The 26,362-nt window shown below is 50.6% G+C and overlaps 1 protein-coding gene across 3 annotated transcripts in view; it reads right to left on the bottom strand.

Moving 5' to 3' along the window:
- BMPER (BMP binding endothelial regulator) overlaps window positions 1-26,362 on the bottom strand; it is a 161,703-nt gene that overhangs the window by 101,462 nt on the left and 33,879 nt on the right. For all 3 annotated transcript variants that reach the window (XM_064169888.1, XM_064169889.1, XM_064169890.1), the window contains exons 4-6: window positions 22,759-22,841; window positions 21,138-21,228; window positions 19,828-19,910 (exon numbers count right to left, since the gene is read on the bottom strand). In XM_064169888.1, the coding sequence (XP_064025958.1) occupies window positions 19,828-19,910; window positions 21,138-21,228; window positions 22,759-22,841 (257 nt within the window). The remainder of the gene's footprint in view (window positions 1-19,827; window positions 19,911-21,137; window positions 21,229-22,758; window positions 22,842-26,362) is intronic.

Genomic DNA, 26,362 nt, shown 5'->3' with positions numbered 1-26,362 from the left:
ACTTCCCTGGGCAACCTGTGCCAGGGTCTCACCACCCTCATGGTGAAGAACTTCTTCCTAGCATCTCTTGGCATGGGCTGCCCAGGGAGGTGGTGGAGTGGCTGTGCCTGGAGGTGTTGAAGCCAAGCCTGGCTGAGGCACTTAGTGCCATGGTCTGGTTCCTTGGCCAGGGCTGGGTGCTAGGTTGGGCTGGCTGAGCTTGGAGCTCTCTTTCAACCTGGTTGATTCTACGATTATATCTCCCCTCCTCTAGCTTGGATCCATCCCCCCCAGTCCTATCACTACCTCACACCCTAAAAAGTCCCTCCCCAGCCTTCCTGTAGCCCCCTTCAGACACTGAAAGGCCACAATAAGGTCTCCTGAGAGCCTTCTCTTCTCCAAACAGAACAGTTCCAACTCTCTCAGCCTATCCTCATGGCAGAAGAGCTCCAGCCCTCTGATCATCCTCATGGCCCTTCTCTGGACATCTTCCAGCACATTCCAGCCTCCAGCACGATTCTTTTGTTTTGGTGTAAACCTCTTACAGACTGCACCACACATTAGTTCCATTTATAAAACCATTAAAAGAGAAAGAAAAAAACACTTTGGGTTTTTTTGTCCCTCCCCTGTTCTCCCAGACTGGAGCTTTTTAATTGCAAGCAGGGTTTCAGAGTGCTATTAGAGTGACAGACAATGAACCATAAATCCAGTATCTGGAGCTATTTTAAAGCATCACAATCCAAGGGAAAGACCTTTTGCCTTGCAGTATATGTTGTCAGATAGTGAGTGAAGCCCTCCACCACCAAAAATCAGAAGAACCAAACCAACAGCTAGCAGATTTTTAAAGCAATATTGCCCTTGTGAAATTGCCAAGGCAAAAAAATAAACCCCTCCCTTTCTTTGCTCCCATCAGTAATCCCCAAACCCAACTCTGCAGCTTCCACTTCTCCACATTTCCAGCCCACCAAGACTGCTGGAGAAATAATTGTTCGATATGAAGCGTTTCATCAGATGGAGGTTAAATAAATGACATGAAAAGGATGGAAGATGCCAGGAAAAGCCTTCCCTAAATCATATTTATTTGGAGTGGAAATTTAAAACTAAGAAGAGTTGGAACTGAGAGGCACAACCACACAGAACCACAGAAATGTTGGGGTAGGGAAAGACCCTGGGGATCACCAAGTCCAACCCATAACCCTGTTCTGCAAGGCTGCAGAGCAAGCTTGAGAGCTCTGCAGCATATCCCTGTGGCTGTTCTCTTGCACACCCTGACCCTAGAGTAGACAACACACAGCAAGCACCATCTGCCTTCTGATCCTGTAAGCCTGCTCTTGCTTTTCTCTGCTGCTCTCTGAGCTCTTCTGATACTGCTGGTGGTAAAGGGTTGGACTTGATGATCTGTGAGGTCTCTTCCAACCCTAATGATACTGTGATACTGTGAAATGCTGCTCCAGTAGTCAGCCTCCTTGTGATTTCCATATTGTCTTTAGTTTTGGAGCCTGCACTAACCTTTGTAGCTTAAAGTGTTCTCTCCTTTTTGTTTTACCCTAAGAATGTTCCTACATTCAGCAGGAACAGCCTGTGTGGCACTTCCATCTCAGGAATCTCCAGCACTGGCAGAAATTCCTCTCTGATTAACACTTGCTGCTTTCCTTAGCTGAAAAGAGAACCTCCACTGGACACCTCTGCTCCTCTGAGCACTCTTGGAAAGGCAAAGGCCACAAAGACTCCCTCACAACTGCAGAACTGGGGGGGAGAAACTGTGCCTCCCATGGCTGACAGCAAGAGCAACACAGCTGGTGAAGAACAACCATCCAAGGACTGCATGGACACTTAAGAGCTCAGTTTCACCACTTCAACGCCAACTACAATGCCACAATTCTCTCCTTCTCCCTCCTGCCCTATCTGAGCCTGTTCTTGGGGACTTGTGTTTTCCACACCTCCTCCTAATATCCAGCCTATACCTCCCCTGGCACAGCTTGAGCTGCAGCTGACTGTCTGAAGCCCGTTTAGCAGGTGCCTCCTGGCTCCCTTCCCACTGATGAAGCTCAGCAGACAGTAACACAGGCAAGATGAGAACAACAAACATAAGGGGGTGGCAACATCTTAACCAACACAACTGCCAGCAAAGTGGACTTGTCTGTTGCCCAGGTCTCCTTCTGCAAAGGAAAATGCTGCACAGGCTTCATCTGCAGGCAACAGAAGCATCTGCTCCCTCACTAAGAAAACACTTTGTCCTGCCTAACTTTGCTTACAGTGCAAATCATCCCATGCAGTGGTGCCAGGGGAGCTCTAGGCTGGATATTAGGAGGAAGTTCTTCCCAGAGAGAGTGATTTGCTCTTGGAATGGGCTGCCCAGGGAGGTGGTGGAGTCTCTGTGCCTGGAGGTGTTGAAGCCAAGCCTGGCTGGGGCACTTAGTGCCATGGTCTGGTTGGTTGGGCAGGGCTGGGTGCTAGGTTGGGCTGGCTGAGCTTGGAGCTCTCTTCCAACCTGCTTGATTCTATGATATCAAAACTAAGTTAAAGACAATTTTTTTATATCCACAAACTGGATGAGCCTGGAGGTCTCTTCCAACCTGCTTGATTCTGTTCTATTCTGTGTTGGACTGGATGATCTTAGAGGTCTCTCCCAGCCTGGTTGATTCTATGATATCAAAACTAATTTAAAGACAATATTTTTATACCCACACAACTGGATGAGCCTGAAGATCTCTTCTAACCTGGTTGATTCTATTCTATTCTGTGTTGGACTGGAAGATCTTGGAGGTCTCTTTCAACCTGGCTGATTCTATTCTGTTCTGTGTTGGACTGGAAGATCTTGGAGGTCTCTTCCAAATTGGCTGATTCTATGATATCAAAACTAACTTAATTATCCTGCAGCATCGAGCACACCTCAATTCTCTATTGCAAGTTTTAGTGCAGCTGAGCCACAGGAAAAGTGAGGAACCAGAGCTGAGGAAAACATCCTCCATGGCATTTTAGCACAGCCAGCGCTACACATGCGATGGATAATAAAAGCACAATGCCTCAGACCACTTTCTTTGCTACAGAGCACAACACATGGTTCAGTTCTCAGTGTTTGAATTTTCCTTCCTTTCCTTTTTTTTTTTCCACCCAGTAATTAAAGAAGTTGTCAGGCAGCTCTGCCATACACACTCCTTGTTTATGACCTGCCTGGGGCGCTCCGGAGCACCGCTGAGGCTTTGGTAAGTCTGTCAGAGCTGGTTAGTGGTGTCACACCACATCTGCACTGCCCCTTTGCATCATGCAGAAGGAAATGCTGCCATAAGCAAAGGAAGTTTGCTAATGTGGGGAGAATTCCAGATTTAGGACATTCAGGGGGGCCCCAGAGCTGATGTGAACTCTGATGCCAGTCCCACTGGAGTCAGCGGCGCTGCCACGCAAGAGCGGTACCAGGCAGGAGGGGAATATTTAGCAGCCAGAATTTAGCAGCTGCCATTCTGGCCTGGAAGCAGCCTGTCCTCATGCCTCCCAGGCAGGGCTTCACTCTGCATCAAGTCACTGCTAGTGCTGCTGCCTGGCCCTCACCCTTGTTCATTTCATTCCAAGGTGCAATCAAGTCCTATTTTACTCCAACTTGCACGTTCCTATTGGTGATGTCTTCAGGCTTTCCTATTCTCATGGCACCAACAAGAGACTGCCTGGTTCTTACCAGCCAACAAAGTTTTCTGGAGAGGGAATTCCCACATGAGAACACAAGAAGCCATTTTTCTGCCTGGCTGCTTTGCTACTACTTCCACCCGATCCCATACAGCTTCCCAAGCAAATGCACTTGTTCCTCCCCTCCAATCAGCACAGCATTGCTCAGGGCACCTCTCAATTTGTCTCCTACTCTTGTAAATTGCACCAAAATGATGCCAACAGAGAAAGAGAAACACAGCTGTGCTCTGGTTTGTTTACTGGGCTTTGCTAAATAGACTTGTACAACTAACCAGGCTGGAAAAGACCTCCAAGATCATAGCATCATAAAATGGTTTAGGTTGGAAGGGACCTCAAGGATCATCCAACTCCAACCCCCTGCCAGAGGCAGAGACACCTCCCACTAGAACAGGTTGCTTAAGGCCTCATCCAACCTGGCCTGGAACACCTCCTAGGAGGGCAAAGCCACAACCACCCTGGGCAGCCTGTGCCAGTGTCTCACCACCCTCACTGCCTTGTTGAATGTCATGAGCTTGGCCTGGGCACACCTCTCCAGCCTGTCCAGGTCCCTCTGGATGGCACCCAGAGATAAGATCATCCAGTCCAACCTAGCACCCAGCCCTGGCCAAGCAACCAGACCATGGCACTAAGTGTCCCAGCCAGGCTTGGCTTCAACACCTCCAGCCACAGCCACTCCACCACCTCCCTGGGCAGCCCATTCCAGTGCCAATCACTCTCTCTGCCAACAACTTCCTCCTAACATCCAGCCTAGACCCGCCCTGGCACAGCTTGGACTGTGACCCCTTAATCTGTTGCTGGGTGCCTGGCAGAAGAGAATGATCCCCACCTAAACACATCTCTCTACCTGCCCCTGACAGTCTGCATGGCAGGAGGAGCTGCAGGGGGAAGCAAAAACGTAACCATTCTTTTACCAAATCCCTCACTACCACAATTCATATTTCTAGTACATTTCCTGTGTTTGGAGAATTTGCTGTGGTTGAGGGGAAGGTAAAATAAATCCTGCAGCTCACAGGAGTGTTCTATTTTTGACAGTTCTCAAGGCTATCAGATGAAGGGACAACACTCAGCATCATGAAAACACCAGGCAAGGCGACGGAGAGAGCCACGCTTCCTGGGAAGAGGCACAGAGATTAAGTGTTCCAGCATGGAATGGATTTTAGGGCTCCCTCGCTGGCTCTTTGCCTGCCTTCATGTGGGGAGAAAGGATAAGGTGTGAAGCCAGATCAAGCTTCCTCTTCTGTTTCCAACAGGACGAGCCACAGGCAAAGACAGAGCCCTGCAAATCAGCCCTGCGCACAGATGCTTCTCAGGCAAGCAGGACAGGCAGTCCCAGTGGAAGGTGAGCTCACAGCTAAGCTCAGCTGGCCACATGCCCACTGCTCCAGAGAAGGTGTTGCTAGTCCAGGGATACAGCTGTAGTCATAGCATAGAATCAGTCAGGGTTGGAAGGGACCACAAGGATCAGTCAGTTCCAACCCCCCTGCCATGCCCAGGGACACCCAACCCTAGAGCAGGCTGCACACAGCCTCAGCCAGCCTGGCCTCAACCACCTCCCTGGGCAACCCATTCCAGCCTCTCACCACTCTCACTGAACAACTTCCTCCTCATGTCCAGTCAAAGTCATATGGACCTTTCCCTACTTCTTAAAATCCTTCTTCATTAGAGCTATCATTGAAGTAGCACAGAATTGTTTATCTCATTATCTCACATTCTGGGTTGAGAAAAGCTCAACAGGAGCCTGCAATGTGCTCATGCAGCCCAGACAGCAATCCTGTGCTGGGCTGCAGCAAGAGCAGTGTGGGCAGCAGGGCAAGGGAGGGGATTCTGCCCCTTGGCTCTGCTCTCCTCACACCCCACCTGCAGTCCTCTGTGTAGTTCTGGGGGCCTCAACACAAGAAGGACATGGAAATGTTGGAGTAAGTCCAGAGGAGGCCACCAAGATGCTGAGAGGGCTGCAGTAGCTCTGCTCTGAGGACAGACTGAGAGAGTTGGGGCTGTGCAGCCTGGAGAAGGCTTTGAGGAGACCTTGGAGTGGCCTTCCAGTATCTGAAGTGGGCTACAGGAAGGCTGGGGAGGGACTATTGACAAGGTCTTGTAATGACAGGATAAGAAGGAATGGGTTTGAACTGGCAGAGGGGAGATTGAAACTGGATGTTAGGAGAGGGTTCTTTGCAGTGAGGGTGGTGAGACACTGGCACAGGGTGAGGGTGGTGAGACACTGGCACAGATTGCCCAGGGAGGTTGTGGAGCACAAAATGACCCAATGTGATCAAAGATCAAATTGGGTCATTCTGTGCTCCACAACCTCTCTGGAGGTGTTCAAGGCCAGGCTGGATGAGTCCTTGAGCGACCTGTTCTAGTGGGAGGTGTCCCTGCCTATGGCAGGAGGTTGGAACTGGCTGAGCTTTGAGCTCCCTCCCAACCTAAACCATTCTGTGATTCTCTAACTTTTAGCAGCTACAAATAATGTGCTCTGCCATCCACAGTTAAACCCAAGTAAATTCACTCTCAATGCTGTTGCTCTTGCGGCTGGCAGAGCTGCTTGGATATTTCCTTCAACGGGAGGCAGTGCTCTGTTCACAGGATGCACAAGCCCACAACTTGTCACATTTGGCCAGCTCTCATTTGTAGCTATTTAATGCTGGCCCAACATCTGCATGTCACATTCTCTCCTTCAAGTCAGAAGTGCTTCTCAAAGCCTACCATATGCCAGAGGTTTCTGTTATTGCTACTCAGTGGAAGACACTTCCTGCTCTTCTGGGATTTGGAACATCATCTCCCTAAGTGACCCAAGAAGGCAAACAGCAGCATGCTCTCTCTACCTGCAGCAGCTCCCTGGAGTGCTGGCACTTAGACAGTGCATTACTCCAGTTAAAGGATGCCCCAGTGTACAGCAGCCATGTGCTACATCATTCAGAGCCAGCCTGACCAGCAAGACAAACCAAAGAGTTCAAGAGAGAATCTTTACTTAAAAGTAAGGAGCAGTAGTGAAGGTTCAAATAAATAACCCAAATGCATGGTTAAGCTTTTAGTATACAGCCAAGTGTAGACTGCTTTAGGTTGGAAGAGACCTTCAAGGTCCCTTTTAAATGACTCCCCTCTGCTGACCCAACACGTTAGGCACCTTCCACTTCTACATGAAGCCAATCTCCCTCTGCAGCCTGAAGACACAACTGTAGCTCCTGCTGCCTGAGTTGGCATTGGCCTCCACCTTCCATGGAGCTCTCTCACAGGAGCAGGAAGGCTTAGAGCAAAACCTGTGACACTTATATCCAAGGCTAAAGTGCCTTTGGTCCTCTGACTGCTTGTAAGTGCATGGTGAGGCTCTGTGTAACGCGGCAGGGATGTTGTTGGCTTGGTCTAGCCATGGTTTTGCAGTTGGTACTTGTACTATGCTTTTCAGTCAGCACACTTCCAGCCTCAGCATCTCTTCTGTGGCTTTCCAATCTCTGAAGGGGGCCTATAAAAAGCTATGGAGGGACTATTTTAGGTTGTTGGGCAGTGACAGGACTAGGGTGAATGGATCCAAGCTAGAGGAGGGGAAATTTAGATTAGATGTTAGGAAGAAGTTCTACACCACGAGGGTGATGAGACACTGGTACAGGTTGCCCAGGGAGATTGTGGAAACCTCATCTCTGGAATTTTCTAAGGCCAGGCTGGATGTGGCTCTTGGCAAGCTGATCTAGTGGGAACTGCCCCAGCCCATGGCAGGGGGGTTGGAACCGGATGATCCTCGAGGTCCCTTCCAAGCCTGACGGTGATGTGATTCTGCCATTCTTCCTCAACAGCTTGTGGCAAAGCTTTCTATCTTGTGTTAGAAGGAGTATTAACATCCCCTTACAGCCACTGCAGGAAGAGTCTTTCTCCTGCCTCAGTCTGCAGCTCCTTATGGCTGAAGAAGCAAACAGAGGATTCAGATATACAAAGCACTCAGGTTGCAGCAACAGGCAGGGTGGAAAGGCATCCCTAAGAGTCCTAAGTGAACACAAAGACACTGGTTAAGTACCCCAAGTTATTCCTTTCTAAATAGCCAGCTGTGAATGAATCAGTAGTGACTCAAAGGAAACAACCCTCTTCTCTCCCCGTGAGAAGTCAAGCACACAGCAGCAGGGGTTGCCTCAACAGAAACTCAGGAGGATAAGCTGATTACAAGGAGCAGCAAGTCACCTTCTGCTACACAAAAGAGAGGAAGGGAAAAGAGCATTTTATTCCAGATGCCTGCTACACCATCCCCAGGTCCTTCCCTTTAGAAAGAACACAGATAAAATGTGCAAGGGAATCACTAGAAAACAGAATCCTAGAATCAACCAGGTTGGAAGAGACCTCCAAGATCATCCAGTCCGACCTAGCACCCAGCCCTGTCCAATCACCCAGACCATGGCACTAAGTGCAATAGACTGCTTCTCCTAAACAGTAATAGCACTGTGCTTCCTGATTATTTATTACATGAGGAGATTCCTCCTCTTAGCGAGCCTAACAGAATAAGGGGAGCAGATCTGCCTGCTGCCCCTTAGATCTCAAAGAGCAAGCTGCCTGCTGCCCTTTGATCTCGAAGAGCTTCCCATCACCTGAGAATGCATTTTCTGTTTCCCAGGGTGGTTACAGGTGTCTCCAGTCTCTTAACCCTTTTGTACAGGTTAAAAAGAAGTAAGTGCTACTAAGTAGTTACAAGTTTCAGCTTCACTTTGTCCCCCTGCATGCTGACTTCAGTGGCAATATGAACACTGAGTAGCTAATGCATATAGGCCCATGGCTCCTGACCAGCCAGCCCTTCCTTACCTACACATCCCATGCTTGCTTTGCTGCATGGGCACAGCTTAAACATCAAATTAGCAGAAGAGAAGGCAGGTCAAGTGTGGATAGCCCTGCGGCAGAGCCCCAGCATCCTGTTAAACGCTGCGAGGAGAGAGAGGATGCTGTGAGCAGTGCTGGCTGCAGTGGCTGCATGGGAGGCCATCTCAGAGCCACAGGGAGCTAATGAGTGATGATTTCCTTTATCTTCACTCTAATAGCAAACAACAACTCCAACTTAGCGCTCGCAGCTGACTGGATTTAGTGTCAGCACAGCCTCTTTGAGCTCCCCAGCGGAGAACAACTGCTAAGCTCTCCTCCTTTTGCCCTCTCCTACCGTTTCAATCAGGCAGAAGCCCCAAAGCTGCACACTAACATCTGCCCGTCCAGCACCACAATGCTTTTTAACCAGTCTCTATCATTTCAACAACTGCACTGTCACCAGAAACTAAACCCAAACAGCTTTGGGGTTTGTTACCAGAGAAATGACCTGAGTTTGCTTACCAGAGAAATGACTATGGGCAGAGGTGAAAGCAAAGAGCAGGGCTAAGACTGAAGTCCTCAGTCAAACAAGTAGCTGCAGACCCATACATGGTAACAGCACCGAGCTAGGAAGTCAGCTCCAACATAGCAAACAAGTGACGCACTTGCAAGTTGCAGGTATTTGCATTTAAATCAGGTTTTTGCTGCAGGGAGAAGCAGAGCTCCTGGGAAATGTGCCACCGTGGCTCCTGTGAAGCGCCTGTTACGCAGCCGAACTGTGCAGCCAGTCTCAGCCGTCCCCTGGCCACTGCTCTGCTGAGGAGTGCCTGAGCCCAGGGACAGCTCAGCCAGCTGCTGGGAGGGCTGCAGAGAACCTTTCCAGCAGCAAGCACGCACAACCACAGGATGCTCGGAGATAGCAGGGACCTCTAAACTTCACCCAGCCCGACCTCCCCGCGGTGAGCAGGGTCATTTTTCAACGGGCTGCTCAGAGCCCTGTTCAGCCTGACCTGGAACGTTTCCAGGGATGCAGCATCTGCCCCTTCTCTGGCCAACACTGCCCCACTCTCGCTGCAAACAGTGTCTTGTATCTAGCCTGCATCTCCCCTCGTTTAGTTTCAGTCCATCACCCCTTGTCTTCTCACTGCCGCAAACTGTCCCCTGCTCTCTCCGAAGGGGCCATGACCACACACCCGTCGCCTGCTCCCCTCCGCCGCCGCCCTCACGAGTGCTCCCCGCACGGCCGCCAGGTGGCGCTGGGCACCAGCGTGGAGCTCCCGAGCGCCCGGTGGGGCCGTGCCCGGCAGCGCCGCCCAGCGGCGAGGCGGCGACACGGGCGCAGCCCGCGGGGGCGACGCGGAGGGACCCTCAAAGAGAGCCCCGCAGCCACGGGCGCCGAGGGACACTCACTCTGTGTGCACGACCCAGCTCGCAGGCACTTAGGCACACTCCCGTGTGCCCCCAGCGCACGGAACTCCGAAGCACACGCAGCCCTCTCCCGCAATGCTGGGGCGGTTCGAAGGGACCGGCAGAGGTCATCCAGGCCAGCTCCACTCCAGTAAACGATGGTCCTTCTGCTCCCTTCCAACCCTCACTGGTTCTATGATCTTCAACTAGATCATGTTGCTCAAAGCCCCATCCAACCTGCCATGTTTCCAGGGATGGGGCATCCACCGCCTCTCTGGGCATCCTGGGCCACTGTTTCACCATCCTCAGGGTGAAAAATACCTTCCTGATTTCTAGTCTGAATCTCCCCCATCCATCCATCCATCCATCCATCCATCCATCCATCACCTCTCTGGGCATCCTGAGCCACTGTTTCACCATCCTCAGGGTGAAAAATACCTTCCTTATTTCTAGTCTGAATCTCCCCCATCCATCCATCCATCCATCCATCCATCCATCCATCCATCCATCCATCCATCCCCTCCCTGGGCATCCTGGGCCACTATTTCACCATCCTCAGGGTGAAAAATATCTTCCTTCTTTCTAGTCTGAATCTCCCCCCCGCCACATCCATCCATCCACCACATCTCTGGGCATCCTGGGCCACTCTTTAACCATCCTCAGGGTAAAAAATATCTTCCTTATTTCTAGTTTGAATCTCTCCCTCCCCCCTTTGAGATTAAAGCCACCCTCCCTTGTCCTGTTGCAACAGCCTCTGCTGAGAAGTCTGTCCTCATCTCTCATCCAGGCCCCCTTTAAGCACAGAAAGGTGCCCCTGGAGCCTCCTCTTCACCAGGCTGACCATTCCCAACTCTCCCATCCTTTCCTCACAGCAGAGGTGTCCCAGCCCTCTGATGGTTTTTGTGCCCTCCTCTTCTAGACCCACTCCAACAGGCTCCTATCTTCCCCGTGCTCTCCTGTACCATACAGGGGTACCCACAACACACTCCCCTATCCATTTCACTGAAGACATTCCAGCCTAAACCCAATTAAAATCAAATTAGAAAGCCATCTCCCCCACCACCACCACACTGCATTTTTCCAACATGGCAAAACAATCCCTTTAGACTAAATGTTCCATTTGGCCTCCAAGCCATTACACAAGATGTGGCTGAAAAGTTTGCCAGCATTTTTTGCTCTTGAGTATCAAAACAGTGGGTTAGAAGGCAGGACTCACTCTCTGCCTAAGCTAACACCACTGAAAGGAGCCTAATGAAAGCAGGAAGCCGTGGGTCATGCAGGATTACATGAAAAGCAGCCTTGCTCTTGAGAAATTCAGAGACAGCACAAAGTCCAAACACAGCAACCTACTGTTTTGACAGCACTCTGCCCACAGGTGATCAAACTATGCACACAACTCGTTTCTCATTTTGCTGTGACCAAACCCAGCTTTCAGAGTCCATTTTTCTGTGCATGAAATGATCCCAATTTTATCAGAGAAAACCACACTCGTTTTAATATCTGTAACCTGCATTGCTCCATGCAGGTTGAAGGAAAACAGCCAAGCCTAAGTGAAATTGGACTTAAAAGGGCAAGAACAAACTTCTTCCCCAGGGCCACAGTTTCCAAGCCAGTGCTGTTAAGGCTTTCTCTCTCACTCAGCATAAGCACTGCCTTGTCTGAAGTCATCCTGGGGTGCATCAAGAAGAGCATGGCCAACAGCTCTTCTCCCTCTCCACTCTGCCCTGCTGAGAGCACACCTGGAATACTGTGTCCAGTTTTAGGCTTCCCAACTCATTAGTGTGCTAGTTTGAGCCCAGCTGGGATATTCTGGTGAGAAGAATTAGATGCTAGGCTGTGAAAAGGAAACAAAGGTGATGCACTCATAGGCTTGCTGAGATGGATAAAAAGCAAGAACATAAACATAGCTAACAGAGTTGCTCTCTCTGGCTCTGGCTGCCTCCCTTCTCTCTCTAACCTGCTGTCTAACTAACCCCTCTGCTTCCTAACTCCCCTGGACGATCTTCCCACCTCACCTTGCACATAAGGCAAAGTCTGGGCTAAGTAAGAGGAGTGGAAAAGAGGTGGAAGGGTGGTTGGGAGCCCCCCCCTGGGGACTCTGGTTTCTGGGAGGGCTGCTGTGTTTCTCCATTACCTTTAACTTGTCTATTTCTGTCTAGAGCTGTATATATATAGTAAATACCTGCTTGCATATCGTGCTAAGCTGTAAATATAAAGCTTCAATCCAACTTCCAGCTCAGCTGAGTCTAGTCTGGGTGGTTTCATTAAGAGGGGAGGGACAGGTAACACCCAAACCATCACAAAGTGTGACAGGGATCTGCTGGAGAGAGTCCAACAGAGAGCCAGGAGGATGACTGAGGGACTTGAACATCTTCCCTACAGAGAGAGACTGAGAAACCAGAATGTTGCTGTGATTCCTCCCTTTGGCTGCCCAACCTGTTTCTCTCTCATCATTCAACAAGGCAACAGAAGTAATTAATGTGTTCATTAACATCTTAAAAGCTGATGGAACCCAAGCCTTCCTTTAATTTATCACATCCCCTGCCTGGAGAACAGCTTATCAGGCAGGCTTGGAAACTTGCACCCTTACCAAAACCGAATGTTTCCAGGGCAGAACACAACAGCAGTGCTGCAGGAGGCAGTGGAAAAGAGCAAGGAGAATGCAGGCAGACTGAATTTGGCTATGATACTAGATCTGAACAGCCATTCGAGCTGGGGATCCTTAAGCTGCACTTCACATATTCCACAGGAGACATTAAATATGAACAGAGCCAAAGGGCACACAATGCAGTCCAAAAATATGGTACCCAAAGGGATGCAGGGGTCACGCTTGAGGGGGGGGTGGTGGAAACTTAAGCCTTAAAGCCCACATGTAGCAGTGCATTGCCTCCAATCTTTAGGGGTTGTCCTTTTTATTCCTTTTTCCTTTTGAAAACTGGACAAAGAAGTGATTGGCATTGGAATGGGCTGCCCAGGGAGGTGGTGGAGCTACCGTGCCTGGAGGTGACCAAACAAAGCCTGAATGGGGCACTTAGTGCCATGGTCTGGTTGCTTGGGTAGGGCTGGGTGCTAGGATGGGCTGGGTGAGCTTGGAGATCTCTTCCAACCTGGCTGGTTCTATGATTCTAAGTAGGAGCTACACAGTCAGCTAAGCTCTGGGGTGTAAATTCATCTAGCAGTCTTGTGCACATTAAGACATCTTCCCTCAGGACTGTGTCTAAGTTTAAAATCACAGAATAGAACAGAACAGAATAGAATCAAATTGAATCAAGCAAGTTGGAAGAGAGCTCCAAGCTCAGACAGTCAACCTAGCACCCAGCCCTGGCCAAGCAACCAGACCATGGCACTAAGTGCCCCAGCCAGGATTGGCTTCAACACCTCCAGGCACAGCAACTCCACCACCTCCCTGGGCAGCTCATCCCAGTGTCTAATTCCCCTTTCCATCAGGAAGTGCTTCCTAACATCCAACCTAAACCTCCTCTGGCACAGCTTCAGCCCATGTCCTCTTGTCCTGGCACAAGCTGCCTGGGAGAAGAGCTTGACCCCTCCTTTCAGGCAATTGCAGAGTGTGATAAGGTCTCCTCTACGTCTCCTCGTCCCCAGCTCCCTCAGCCTCTCCTCATAAGACTTTCCTTCCAGCCCCCTGACCAGTCTCATTGCTCTCCTCTGGACCCACTCCAGCACCTAAACATCCTCCCTGAAATGAGGAGTCCATCCACCCATATGCCAACCACTTCTCCTGGAGAAAATGAGAGCTCCTACCCAAACCCCAATTCTTTGCTTTTCCATCCCTGCCTACAGCTCTCTGTTCTCACTTCCCATCTCCTGTAGTGGGGGCAGAGAGTGTCTGCTGGAGTTTGGAGCTGAGTCAAAGCAGCTGGAGTACATGGAAATTTGGGAAGACCAGCATCTGGCAACACACAGAGGGTGGAAATTTGAATGTGGACATGGCTGCTGCCACCAGCCTTCTCTGAGGACACATTTAATTGCATGTTCCCCTGTGCTTCCCTCTAGACTGGAGTCCCTCCCCTGCAGTCCATGGTGGTGGAAACTTACTTCAGCAGTTCCCAATGCCTGTGAAAGCCAAGCCTTTAAAGCTGCAGTAAAGTGCTTTATCTGCCAGCTGGCTGCAGGGGAGGGATCCAGCTCAGCTACCTCCAGCCATCTCAGAGAGGCCAGGGAGGTTCTTCTGCAGTTAGTGGAAGAAGATAAGTGTCTGCAAAGGGATCCACACCTTTCTCTTTCTCTTCCTATTAACTGAAGCACAGAATGTCAGGGGCTGGAAGGGACCTCCAAAGCTCATCCAGTCCAACTCTCCTGCCAGAGCAGTGTCACCTAGGGCAGGTCACACAGGAACACATCCAGGCAGGACCTGAATATCTCCAGAGAGACTCCACAGCCTCCCTGGGCAGCCTGTTCCAGAGCTCTGTCACCCTCACAGGGAAAAAGTTTTTCCTCATGTTTCCATGGAACTTCCTGTGCCTCAACTTCCACCCATTGCCCCCAGTCCTGCCACTGGGCATCACTGATCCAAGCCTGGCTCCCTCCTCTTGGCCTTTACATCTTTATAAGCATGAATGAGGTTACCCCTCAGGCTCCACCTCTCCAAGCTGAAGAGTCCAGAAAAGCAGTCCAGATCAGACATATTGCTTCTGAAAGGCTAGAGCTAGCCAAGAGGAATTCCACCTTCAGTGCCCAAAACACTAACACATGTAGTCCCTCACAACTTAGGACAGTTGCAACACCTGTTCCTCATCGATCTGGAAAGAGGTTTTCCTGGTGTGATTTCCTTTCCTTTGTGCAAAACTTCCATTCTGCTGCTCTCTGCACCCTAGCACTCAGGAACACAAGAGACATTCCCCACACAGACCCACAAGTACACCTGCAGACCAGGAGTCCCTTGCAGCAGTGGTATGAAAGCCTCCAGTGGTATAAAAGGAGATGAAGCAGAGTTGCTTTTAAAATTCAGCTCTCCAAGTGCCTCAAATCCTCATTCCCTTAAGGGGATTCTGCCCCTTGGCTCTGCTCTCCTCACACCCCACCTGCAGTCCTGGGTGCACTTCTGGAGCCCCCAACACAAGCAGGACATGGAAGTGTTGGAGCCAGTCCAGAGGAGGCCATCAAGATGCTGAGAGGGCTGCAGCAGCTCTGCTGTGAGGACAGGCTGGGAGAGTTGGGGCTCTGCAGCCTGGAGAAGAGAAGGCTTGGAGGAGACCTTGGAGTGGCCTTGCAGTATCTCAAGGGGAGTACAGGAAGGCTGGGCAGGGACTATTGACAAGGTCTTGTAATGACAGGAGGAGGAGGAATGGGTTTGAACTGGCAGAGGGGAGATTGGATGTTAGGAAGAAGTTGTCTGCAGTGAGGGTGGTAAGACACTGGCACAGGTTGCCCAGGGAGGTTGTGGAGCACAGAATGTGATCATTGATCACATTGGGTGATTCTGTGCTCCATAACCTCCCCGGGGGGTGTTCAGGACCAGGCTGGATGAGGCCTTGAGCAACCTCTTCTAGTAGGAGGTGTCCCTGCCTATTACAGGGGGTCGGAACTGGCTGAGCTTTGAGGTCCCTCCCAACCTAAACCATTCTATGATTCTCAGTGGTGCCCAGTGACAGGACAGGGGGCAATGGGTGGAAGCTGAGGCATAGGTGGTTCCATGGGAACCTGAGGAAGAACTTCTTCACTGTGAGGGTGACAAGTGGAATCAGCTGCCCAGGGAGGTTGTGGAGTCTCCTTCTTTGGAGATATTCACACCCTGCCTGCATGCGTTCCAATGTCCTAGAATCACAGCATCAACCAGGTTGGGTGTGATCTGCTCTAGGTGATCCTGCTCTGGCAGGGGGGCTGGACCAGATAAGCTTCTGAGGTCCCTTCCAGCCCCTGCCGCTCTATGACTCTGGAAAGGCAGCTAAGAGCCCAGCACTGCTGCTGTGACCCAGCGCTGTTTGGGCACCACATGCCGTCGGTTCACTCCTGTAGGACAGACAAACAACGTGACCCTTCCCACCCCCCTAAGCCCTCTGTCTCCCCAGCAATGCCACAGCCCAGCCTCCTGCCACCTCCCCAGCAGCCTCTCCCCACAGGGGTGCGTGGAGAAGGACGGGCCCTGGGCTGTGGCGTCTCCATAGCGCTGCTGTGCGCTCCCAGCGTGGCGCTGCCTCGTACCGCCACATGCCTCACATGCCGAAGCGGGCAGCGCCCAGGGTCTGGGTAACAGCAGCCTGAGTCCAAGGGGGCCTTCTGATGAGTTTGGATACTGCCATTTAAAGATAAGCTTCTCCATGGTTACCACTCTCACGCAAGGTCACTCTCCTGCCTAACCTCCTCTCCTTCCACATCTCCTCTCCTCCATCCCTGTCTCTCTCTCCCTCCCCAGCTCTCTCTCCTTCCCCATCTCTCTCTCCTTCCCCCTCTCCACTGCTTCTCCTCCCTCCTCAAACATGCTACAACAAAAGAGAAACTGAAAACACTTCAGATCATCACAGCCTGACCATTTGAATGCAGGCTGCAGCAAAGGAAACACGCAAGCCAAGCGCTCTCGCCGTGCAAGCAGAAACACACTCCTGAGCTCATAAAAGCAGCATCTGAGAAAGAGCACTTGATTAAAGCAGCCAGCCCTTCACTGAAGGAGGTGCTTATGGGAGGGAAAATATCCAAGCTTGCTCTATCAGGAGAAGCAGGAACAGGCCAGACAGATGAGTTACTGCCAGACAGCTGGGTCTCAGCCGGGGCGCAGGGAGATCCCTATTAGCCCATCCACCTTTCTTACACAAATGCCTCTCCCCAGAGCAACTGAGTCGTTAAGAGGCAGCTTGTAGGCTCCCGACAGGCAATATGCATTGAGTGAGAGGTGATACATTTTCATTTGCAGCAAGAAATCTTAGTGGCCCCAAGGAGCAGCTCACTTAGGAGAGCAGTAATGGAATACAGAGCCTTTCATCTTTGCCTCACCGCCGACAGCACCGCCTGGCTCGGGAGCAAAGCTTACTGCCTAATGGGTTGTTTTGGTGAGCTCTGTGAAAGGACTGCTCCAGTTCTCACTGGCCAATAACCAGAACCACGAGTGGTGGTGGGGAAGCACCACGTGAACTGCCCACCCATGGCTGTGCTGTTGCGTTTCACAGCCTTCAAGGCTCTGGAGAGCAAGGAAAGGACCATAGCCTGCTCCACCCAGATGGGAGCCTCCAGCTCCCAAGGTCCCCACTTTGTCCTCATTTGCACAACCCATCTGTGTTAAAAACAGCAACAACAGAATCTTAGCAACCATGCTGCACCTTTCAGAAGCTCAGTAGCTATGGTCTAGATGATTGGATAGGGCTGAGTGCTAGGTTGGACTGGATGATCCTGGAGGTCTCTTCCAGCCTGGTTAATTCTATGACCACTTTGAGCTGAGAACAGCACCAACATGAACTGCTTAAGAGCTTTCCCAAGACTGAACCCCAGGATCCAGGCCTGCTTACTTGCATAGATGTTTGGAGGGCATCACTTTTCAACAGCAAAATCCTTCTCCTTCAGTAATTCTTCACTTTAATACACTCAGCAACAGCAGGGCAGCCCTGCATCTCTGCAGGGAAACAAACCTTTCTGCTTTCTTTCTGCTCAATGCCACCTGCAGTCCCAAGCCTGAGCTACTCATGGCACAGCAATGGAGTCTGAAGCAATCATACAATCCCAGCATGCAAAAGCAGTTTCACCTGGACTGTGTTGCACAGGATCATGTCCAAGCATGTGCTGAAAGCCTCCAAAGAAGGAGACTCCACAACCTCTCTGGGCAGCCTGTTTCAGGGCTCTGTCACCCTCACAAGAAAGAAGTTTTTCCTGATGTTCAGGTGGAACTTTCTCTGTTGTACTTTGTGCCCATTACCTTGTGTCCTATCACTGGGCACCACCAAAAAGAGTTCGAGTCCCATCCTCTTGACCCCTGCCCTTTAGATATTTAAAAGCATTGCTAAGATCCCCTCTCAGTCTTCTCTTCCCTGGGCTAAACAGCTACAGGTCTCTCAGGCTTTCCTTGCAGAAGAGATGCTCCAGTCCCCTCCTCACCTTTGTAACCTTCTGTCAGACAACAATCCACCAGCAGAAAAGCTTGCTCCAAAGCAAAATGCAGAGGTCACCCCCAAGGGAGAGTGACTTGAATCCTCACACCACCCTCCCAACACACCTTAGCAATGCCTTTTGCCACTTCCTCTGTGACATCTCCACAAAAGGCTCATTGGACAGCTACAACCTGACACCTCAGACTATATCTGATTTGAAGTGAGGAGCTATCTATCCCCTGGTAAAGCCTGCAGAAGTTACAGCTCATCACATACAAGCCACTGCATGACCAAATAGATATCTATAAAGAAGATATCCACCTACTATTCAAGGAAGAGATTCACTGGGGGACCTACTTCCAAAAGGGAATGGATGTGAAGCAGGCAGCAAATTGTGACCACAGCCCTGAGAATGCTTCCTTATTTGCTCCAAATTTAAACTGCACTGAAATTAGCACGGGCCCAAACTCCAAAGGAAGTGAACAGGAGGGTAAAGAAAAGGGCATTGCAGAGAGAGGGAAGAGAGGGCAGCTGCTTTTATTATTTAGGGAACAAAGGGAAGGTGATTGAGGGGATATTGGCACACCAACAACTGGGCAATAGGCAAGATCTGTACAGTACCTACAAAAGAGCAGAGAAGAGCCCCAAAAGGGCAAGAGAAGAGCCCCAAAAGGGCAAGAGAAGAGCCCCAAAAGACTCCAGCATGTGTTCACACACTTTTCAACCATACAGAACTGTCTTTCCCTGGGGAATACAACTAAGGAAAGGTGGAGTGTACAAGTCCTGCTTTCCAGCTGAAGCTGAAGTCAGAAGGGGGCTGCTGAGTACAGAGGGAGCAATGTTGCTCAGCCTGGGACAGGAGGCATTGAGCAGAGCAGGAGCCCAGCCACAGGTCACTGTGCCTGTGACAGAGTATTGTCATTATTACAGGATTAAATCTACCAAGAAGAAAATCAACCCCAGCAAACCCACCCAAACAAAACGACCTGAGCAGCCTAATTCTCCACAGGAGCAGTGACGATTTAGCATAAAGTCACCTTGCAGATTCCCAGGATTTCTTTTTCCCCCTCCATAAAGCAGTCCAAGTCTCTGCAGCAGCCTCACTAAAGGTGTGTGTGACTATGCCTAAATGCAAACTCAGTTTTGAATTCTGCCTTGCTCTTCTCCACTGGAGTTTTGTTTCCATGAAGGAGGAGAGCTATGCCTGGTCCTGACAAAACACCTGGCATTCTACTGAGATGTAAAGTCCCCCAGCCTTGCATTTTCTCCTGATAACCAGCCCCATCCATTGCGACAAAAGCAGCAATTTGGACTTTGCATTTCAGTGGTCTCAGGGATCAGACCAATGAAGTCAAAGTTATCTTGCCCCAACTCACACAGCATTATCTTTTCACCTAATGGAAGTGAAAGAGAAGCCTGTGCTCATTACCCAAAGGATGCAATGATTACTTCCTCTCTGTAGTGTTGCTAGTCAAGGATAAAATCCAGGATGTGAACCTTTCATTAAGCACCAAGCCCAAATCCACCTGGGACAGCCTAAGGAGGCTCCCTTCATCCTTTCACTCTGTAATTCAGTGCAAAGCTGAAAGCAACCCTGGCAAAAGATTGGTTTAAATAAACATCTGACAAACGTTGATCAATAGGGGAAACCCAGAAAGCTTTCTGTCCCCTCCTGCATGATCACCCCTTCACACACACACACACACAAAAGCATCACTAATTTAACACATCAACCAAAATATCCTGCTCTACCTGAACCCAACAGAAGGTCACCCAAAGAAAGAAGGATAATAAACACATAATATGAATGGTGCAATGTGTTAAGTGCAGCAAAATCTCCAATAGAGACCTGAGCCCCAGCAGAAGAATGCATAACAGTGCTGCATTCCTTGGGGTTTTAAGTCACACAATGATATGCCTTTGGAAGTTCATGCAGCCAGAAGCTAACACTTACAATACAAGAGCACTTGGTGCATTTATTTCCTTCAGGCCTGAATTCTTCTCCTTCGTTGTAAACTCTTCCTTCAAATATGCAACCTGGAAAAGAGCATTTGAATAACTTCAGTTCAGCATAGCAGGCTGCTTTCCTCTGTCACACACACCCCAGCACAAGGCAATAGAATCCCAGGAAGGGACCTTAGAGACCACAGGATGTTAGGGGTTGATCATCCTACTTAACTCCTTGCATTTACTTTAGAAGTTGGCAGGAATTATTGTTAATTACAATATAACAGACCCATGATAAACCTCCCAGGTGATCATTAGAAATACAGCTGCACATCTGGAACAGCACAGAATCAGTCAGGGTTGGAAGGGACCACAAGGAGCAGCCAGCTCAAACCCCCCTGCCATGCCCAGGGACACCCTACCCTAGAGCAGCCTGACCACAGCCTCAGCCAGCCTGGCCTCAAACACCTCCAGCCATGGAGCCTCAACCACCTCCCTGGGCAACCCATTCCAGCCTCTCACCACTCTCCTGCTCAACAACTTCCTCCTCATGTCCAGCCTCACTCTCCCCACCTCCAGCTTTGCTCCATTCCCCCACTCCTGCCACCCTAAAAAGTCCCTCCCCAGCTTTTTTGGAGCCCCCTTCAGATCCTGGAAGGCCACAAGAAGGTCACCTGGGAGCCTCCTCTGCTCCAGCCTGCACAGCCCCAACTCTTTCAGGCTGTGCTCACAGCAGAGCTGCTGCAGCCTCTCAGCATCCTCCTGGCCCTGCTCTGGACACACTCCAGCATCTGCACACCCTCTTGTCCCAGGGGCTCCAGAGCTGGATGCAGGACTCCAGGTGGGATCTCAGCAGAGCAGAGCAGAGGGGGAGAATCCCCTCCCTGGCCCTGCTGGCCTCACTTCTGCTGCTGCAGCCCAGGCTCTGCTTGGCTTTCTGGGCTGCAAGTGCACACTGCTGGCTCATGTTGAGCTTCTCCTCCACCAGCACCCCCAAGTCCCTCTGCTCAGGGCTGCTCTCCAGCCACTCACTGCCCATCCTGCATTTGTGCTTGGCACTGCCTCGACCCAGCTGCAGGACCTTGCACTTGGTCTTGTTGAACCTCCTGAGTTTGGCTTGTGCCCACCTCTGCAGCCTGGCCAGGTCCCTCTGGATGGATCCCTGCCCTCCAGCCTGTCTGCTGCACCACACAGCTTAGTGTGGTCAGCAAACTTGCTGAGGCTGTACCCAGTGCCTCTGCCCATGGCATCCACAAAGATGCTGAACAAAACTGGTCCCAGGACTGATCCCTGAGGGATCTTCCCATGAAAGCTCACCTGGACACACAGGACAGCACATTCCCAGGACTTTGGAAGGGTTTTTGCAATGAACCACACACTGCACCTCTGACTCCACTATCACTCCTTCCTGAAAAAGAAGCAGCAGATCAGAAAGGTTCATTGTTAGCGTGGTGGTTGCTTTAACAAGCCAAAAAGAGCCCCACAACTGCTAGCAGGGCAATTAAAAAGCCCTGCACATGCTGGATTCCAAAAGCTCCTTTCTTCCAGTACCTGCTGCCTGCTATCAGCACTCAGGTCACACAGTCAAAAGACCCACTTGAGTCTCCCTGACTCCAGAGGCAGGATTTGCCTTAGAATGCAGCAGGTAAGAAAGCAAGCACCTTCTTAGGAAAAGGAATTCTGCTTTATCAGGAATGCTTAGGCTGAGTAATCTGCCATGCAGCTCTGGTGAAAACAGGCCAGACAGAAGGCATTCTCCTCCCTCTCCCCTCGGAGGTAAAAAAGACTTAGCAAGCAGATAAAAGCATCTTGTTCTGTAGAGGGGAGACGCTTATCTTCGATGCTTTGCCTGATAACTATTAGTAAATTAACATTTCCTGTACTTCTTGTTCCAAAAGTCAAGAGTCCTCCTGCACAAACCTGGGTGTGAGGATCTCTGCACAAAAGGTCCTGACTTGTTGGGTTTGTTAGGGTTTTTTTTTTGCAGCTTTGCAGCTGGAGGCAAAGGAAGCCTAGCTCTAAAATGTACGGAGAGAGGGGAAACAGCATTACCCAGCTTTGCATTTAGACACTGAAACAGGCAATAAAGCAGCACTCATCTCATGCAGCTAACAGGGATAGGAGTAGCTGAGCTCCCATTGCAGCTTTGCATTAAGTGCAAGGATAGAGAACACTGCTGCTGCTCCAACTTCAGCTCAGGCTGTGGGGCTTTGGGTAGGTTTCACAGGAAAATACCACAGAAAAAGGGGAAAAGCCTTGAAATTCTCTTGTTGTCCTTTTGTAGAAGCTCTTTATACTCATTTGATCTCTCCTCCTGCCAACAGCTGCAGTTCTTAGTAGCTGCCTGAGTGTTGTGAGGAAAATCAAATCAAACTCTCAGCCAAAATAGCAATCCACAGACAGAAACTGAAGTTCCCTGCATAGTCACTTGATTTGTTCCTGAAAAATGGACAACTTTGCAAATATTAAGGTTGCAGATAGGCAAGCTACCCAAAATAACATCACTGCAGCCAAGGAGAGGAGGTTTGGCTGTGGGTCTCAAGTAAGACCTCACGTAAGACCCATGGACAGAGCCACACAGAAGTGTCTCATCAGTAAAAGAGCAATGAGTGTCTCACAGAACCATCAGCATGCTGGAAAGACAAAATAAAAGAGGGCTTATTCAGGGTCAAGACAGCAGGAAGTGGCCCTGTACCTGTGCTTCAGCAATGCTTGGCTAACACGGGACTGAAGCCATCTAAAACCTGCCCTCCATGGCTGATTACAGCTGGCCACGTCTGAGTGGATCTAACCCAGCTCCAACACACAGCCCACACTGTGCCTGGAGGATAAAGTGTCAGGTTGTTTGGACTGCATGGGGGGAGGGAAAAAAGGCTCAGAGTCGTTGGATGGGAAAAGCTGAGCACTGAGTGAGTTAGCAGGATGCTGCCATCCTTACCTGGCACTGGTAGGTAATGCAGGGGTTGCCAGGGAGGTGCCATTTCATAGAGCTGTTGTAGGTATTGCCTCCCAAACTGCAGTCTGGAGGAAGAGACAGAAGCACATCAGTTCAGCTGGACACAGATGATCTCGAGGGAGGCTGCTGCTGAGGATCACAGAGCAGCACTAAATGCAACCCATCCTGTATTCCGGGGTAACAAAAGGGTAGAACTGAAGTGGTATCTGAAGGGGGCCACAGGAAGGCTGGGGAGGGACTACTGACAAGGTCTGGTAATGACAGGAGGAGGAGAAATGGGTTTAAACTGGAAGAGGGGAGTTTGAAAGTGGATGTTAGGAGAGGGTTCTTTGCAGTCAGGGTGGTGAGACACTGGCATAGGTTGTCCAGGGAGGTTGTGGAGCACAGAATCACCCAATGTGACCTCCAAGTTCATCCAATCCAAACTATCACCCAATTCTATCCAATCAACCAGGTCATGGCACTAAGTGCCCCAGCCAGGCTTGGCTTCAACACCTCCAGCCACAGCAACTCCACCACCTCCCTGGGCAGCCCATTCCAATGCCAATCACTCTCTCTGACAACAACTTCCTAACAACATCCAGCTTAGACCTCCCCTGGCACAGCTTCAGACTCTCTCCCCTTCTTCTCTTGCTGGGTGCCTGGCAGCAGAGCCCAACCCCACCTGGCTACAGCCTCCCTTCAGGGAGCTGCAGGCAGCAATGAGCTCTGCCCTGAGCCTCCTCTGCTGCAGCCTGCACACTCCCAGCTCCCTCAGCCTCTCCTCACAGGGCTCTGCTCCAGGCCCCTCCCCAGCCTTGCTGCCCTTCTCCAGACGCAGTCCAGCACCTCAACATCTCTCTGCAATGCCTGCAGCCCAGAACTGGGCACAGCACTCAAGGGGTGGCCTGAGCAGTGCTGAGCACAGGGGCAGAAGAACCTCCCTTGTCCTGCTGCCCACACTGCTCCTGAGCCAGCCCAGGATGTCATTGGCTCTGCTGCCCACCTGGGCACTGCTGCCTCATCTTCAGTTCCTCTCTACCAGCACCCCCAGGTCCCTCTCTGCCTGGCTGCTCTCAGCCACTCTGGAGGGAGAAAGGGAGGGAAGGAGGGAGGGAGCAGAAGAGAGGAAAAGAGACAATAACCCACTAGAAAAGCCATAGTAAGTGGAAATAAAAGACCTGTTTTACAAGAGTTTGCTTCAATTAAAAACTTGGCTGGGTGGAGAGCTAAAGTGTTTCTTAACACAACTTCTGAAGGGACACAGCCCCCTTTCTGCAGGAAGCATGCCCAGTTTCCATTTACAGCTGTGAGGGGCTTTTCCTAGTCTATTGAACTCAGAATGAGCCGGAGCAGTGAGCTCATGAAACCAAGAGGAGCCTTGCCAGAGACTCTGAAACACAGAGACATAAAGTCACAGAGCACGGAACTAGCCCTGGTCAAATGATGCCCAAGGCAGCCTTCTCTTTCAGCACCCCACCCAGCAGCTACTCAAAGTCATTCTCTGCTGTGTAGGGAGCAATGTCCCAACCTGCTTCGGGCTACCACTCTGAAAATGAAGGCAGGTTATCAGCCCTCTGCCAGTCAATCTCAAGAGACCACCACATAACACAACTCGAGGGTCACAACTACCAAGGAACTTCAGATGCCCACAAAACCATGTTGAAGTCAACCCCAGATTTAGAGAATTGTCAGGGCTGGAAGGGACCACAAGGATCAGCCAGTTCCAACCCCCTGCCATGGCCAGGGACACTCTGCCCTAGAGCAGGTTGCTCACAGTCCCATCCAGCCTGGCCTTAAATACCTCCAGGGATGAGGCTTCAACCACCTCCCTGGGCAGCCCCTTCCAGGCTCTCACCACCCTCATGCTGAAGAACTTCTTCCTAACACACAGGCTGAATCTCCCCACTTCTACTTTTGCTCTAACACTCCTAGTCCTATCACCCTCAAAAGTCCCTCCCCAGCCCACTTCAGATCTTGGAAGGCCATAATAAGGTCTCCTCAGAGCCTTCTCTTCTCCAGACTGAACAGTGCCAACTCTCTCAGTCTGTCTCCACAGGAGAGGTGCTCCAGCCCTCTGAGTTTAAAGGAAACCTGAGACCTAAAGATCATTCATAAATGTGTTAACTTGCTCCATTTAAGATCCTAAACAACTGAAGCTTTGCACTTCAAGTTCAAGGGCCCCATCCCTAGAGGTGTTTAAGGCCAAGCTGGGTGAGGCTGTGGGCAGCCTGATCTAGGGTAAGGTGTCCCTGCCCGTGGCAGGGGGTTTGGAACTGGATGATTCTTGTGGTCCCTTCCAACCCTGCCTGATTCTGTGGTTCTAAGATCTGCAGTACTGATGGTTTGTTTTTCCCCAGGCTACATACAGAGCTACACAGGAGAGATCTGGAGATGCTTTGGCTATTTCATTTACCTAAGCTGAAACAGGTAGGTGTTGATCAGCTGTCTTAAGAGCTGGCTGTGATCATTTAATCTTTGATCTATTTAAAGGTAAAAACTACACAGCAGAATGTCACTTCTTTTGCCCAAGTAGCAAAGCCCCCATGGAGCAATTCAGAGTAATAAAGCCATGTTCAGCTTCTCAGCACATTAAACTCAGGTCTGTCTGAGCTCTTACACACACAGGCCAACATGTCAAGAGAGAAGTGGGAAGCCCTACCCTCCTCTTACATGTTCCAAAGTCTCATCCTGGCAAATACTACACTAATATTGCAGCAGTCTCACTGCAAACTCTGATGAGCAGCAGAGAGTCAGAGAATCACAGAACTTTACAGGTTGGAAGGGACCTGCAGGGATCATTGACTCCAACCTCCCTGCCAAGGCAGGATCACCCAGGGTAATTCTCACAGTCTGCTCAGTGTGATTTAGCATCCTCAAATTAGAACCATAGAATCCTCTTTGGACAAGATCTCTAAGGTCACCAAGCCTAACTGCTAAGCCAGCACTGCCAAACCCACCACTGAATCGTGCTCCTCAGCACCACATCTACATGACTGCTAAATATCTCCAGGGATGGTGACTCCAGCACTTCCCTGGGCAGCCTGTTCCAGCACTTGATAACCCTTTAGGTGAGGAAATTTTCCTACTGTCCAACCTAAATCTCCCCTGGTGCACCTTGAAGTCACTTGCTTTCTTCCAGACAAAACCACCCCAGTTCCCTCACCTGCTCCTCACAAGCCCTCAGCACAACATCTAATCACTATGAGTCACTATGCTTGGAAAGGACCACCAGGATCAGCCTGTCCAACCTTCATGCCAGCAGCCTTCAGCACCAGACCATAGCCTCAAGCCCCACAGCCACTCTCCTCTTAAACACCCCCAGGGATGGTGACTCCACCACCTCCCTGGGCAGCCTGTTCCAGTGCCTGACCACCTGCTCAGGGAAGAACTTCCTCCCAACAGCCAACCTCAGCCTCCCCTGATGCAACTTGAGGCCATGTCCTCTTGTCCTGTCATTAGTGACTGGGGAGAAGAGACCAGCTCCAGCCTCACTGCAACCTCCTGTTAGGTAGTTGTAGAGGGCAATAAGGTCCCCTCTCAGCCTCCTCTTCTCCAGACCAAGCAGCCCCAGCTCCCCACAGGCCATGTGTGCCAGAGCTCTCCC

Source organism: Pogoniulus pusillus, chromosome 32 (genome assembly GCF_015220805.1).
Source record: "Pogoniulus pusillus isolate bPogPus1 chromosome 32, bPogPus1.pri, whole genome shotgun sequence".
Classification (NCBI taxonomy): domain Eukaryota; kingdom Metazoa; phylum Chordata; class Aves; order Piciformes; family Lybiidae; genus Pogoniulus; species Pogoniulus pusillus.
This window is presented reverse-complemented; position numbering and strand designations above follow the sequence as displayed.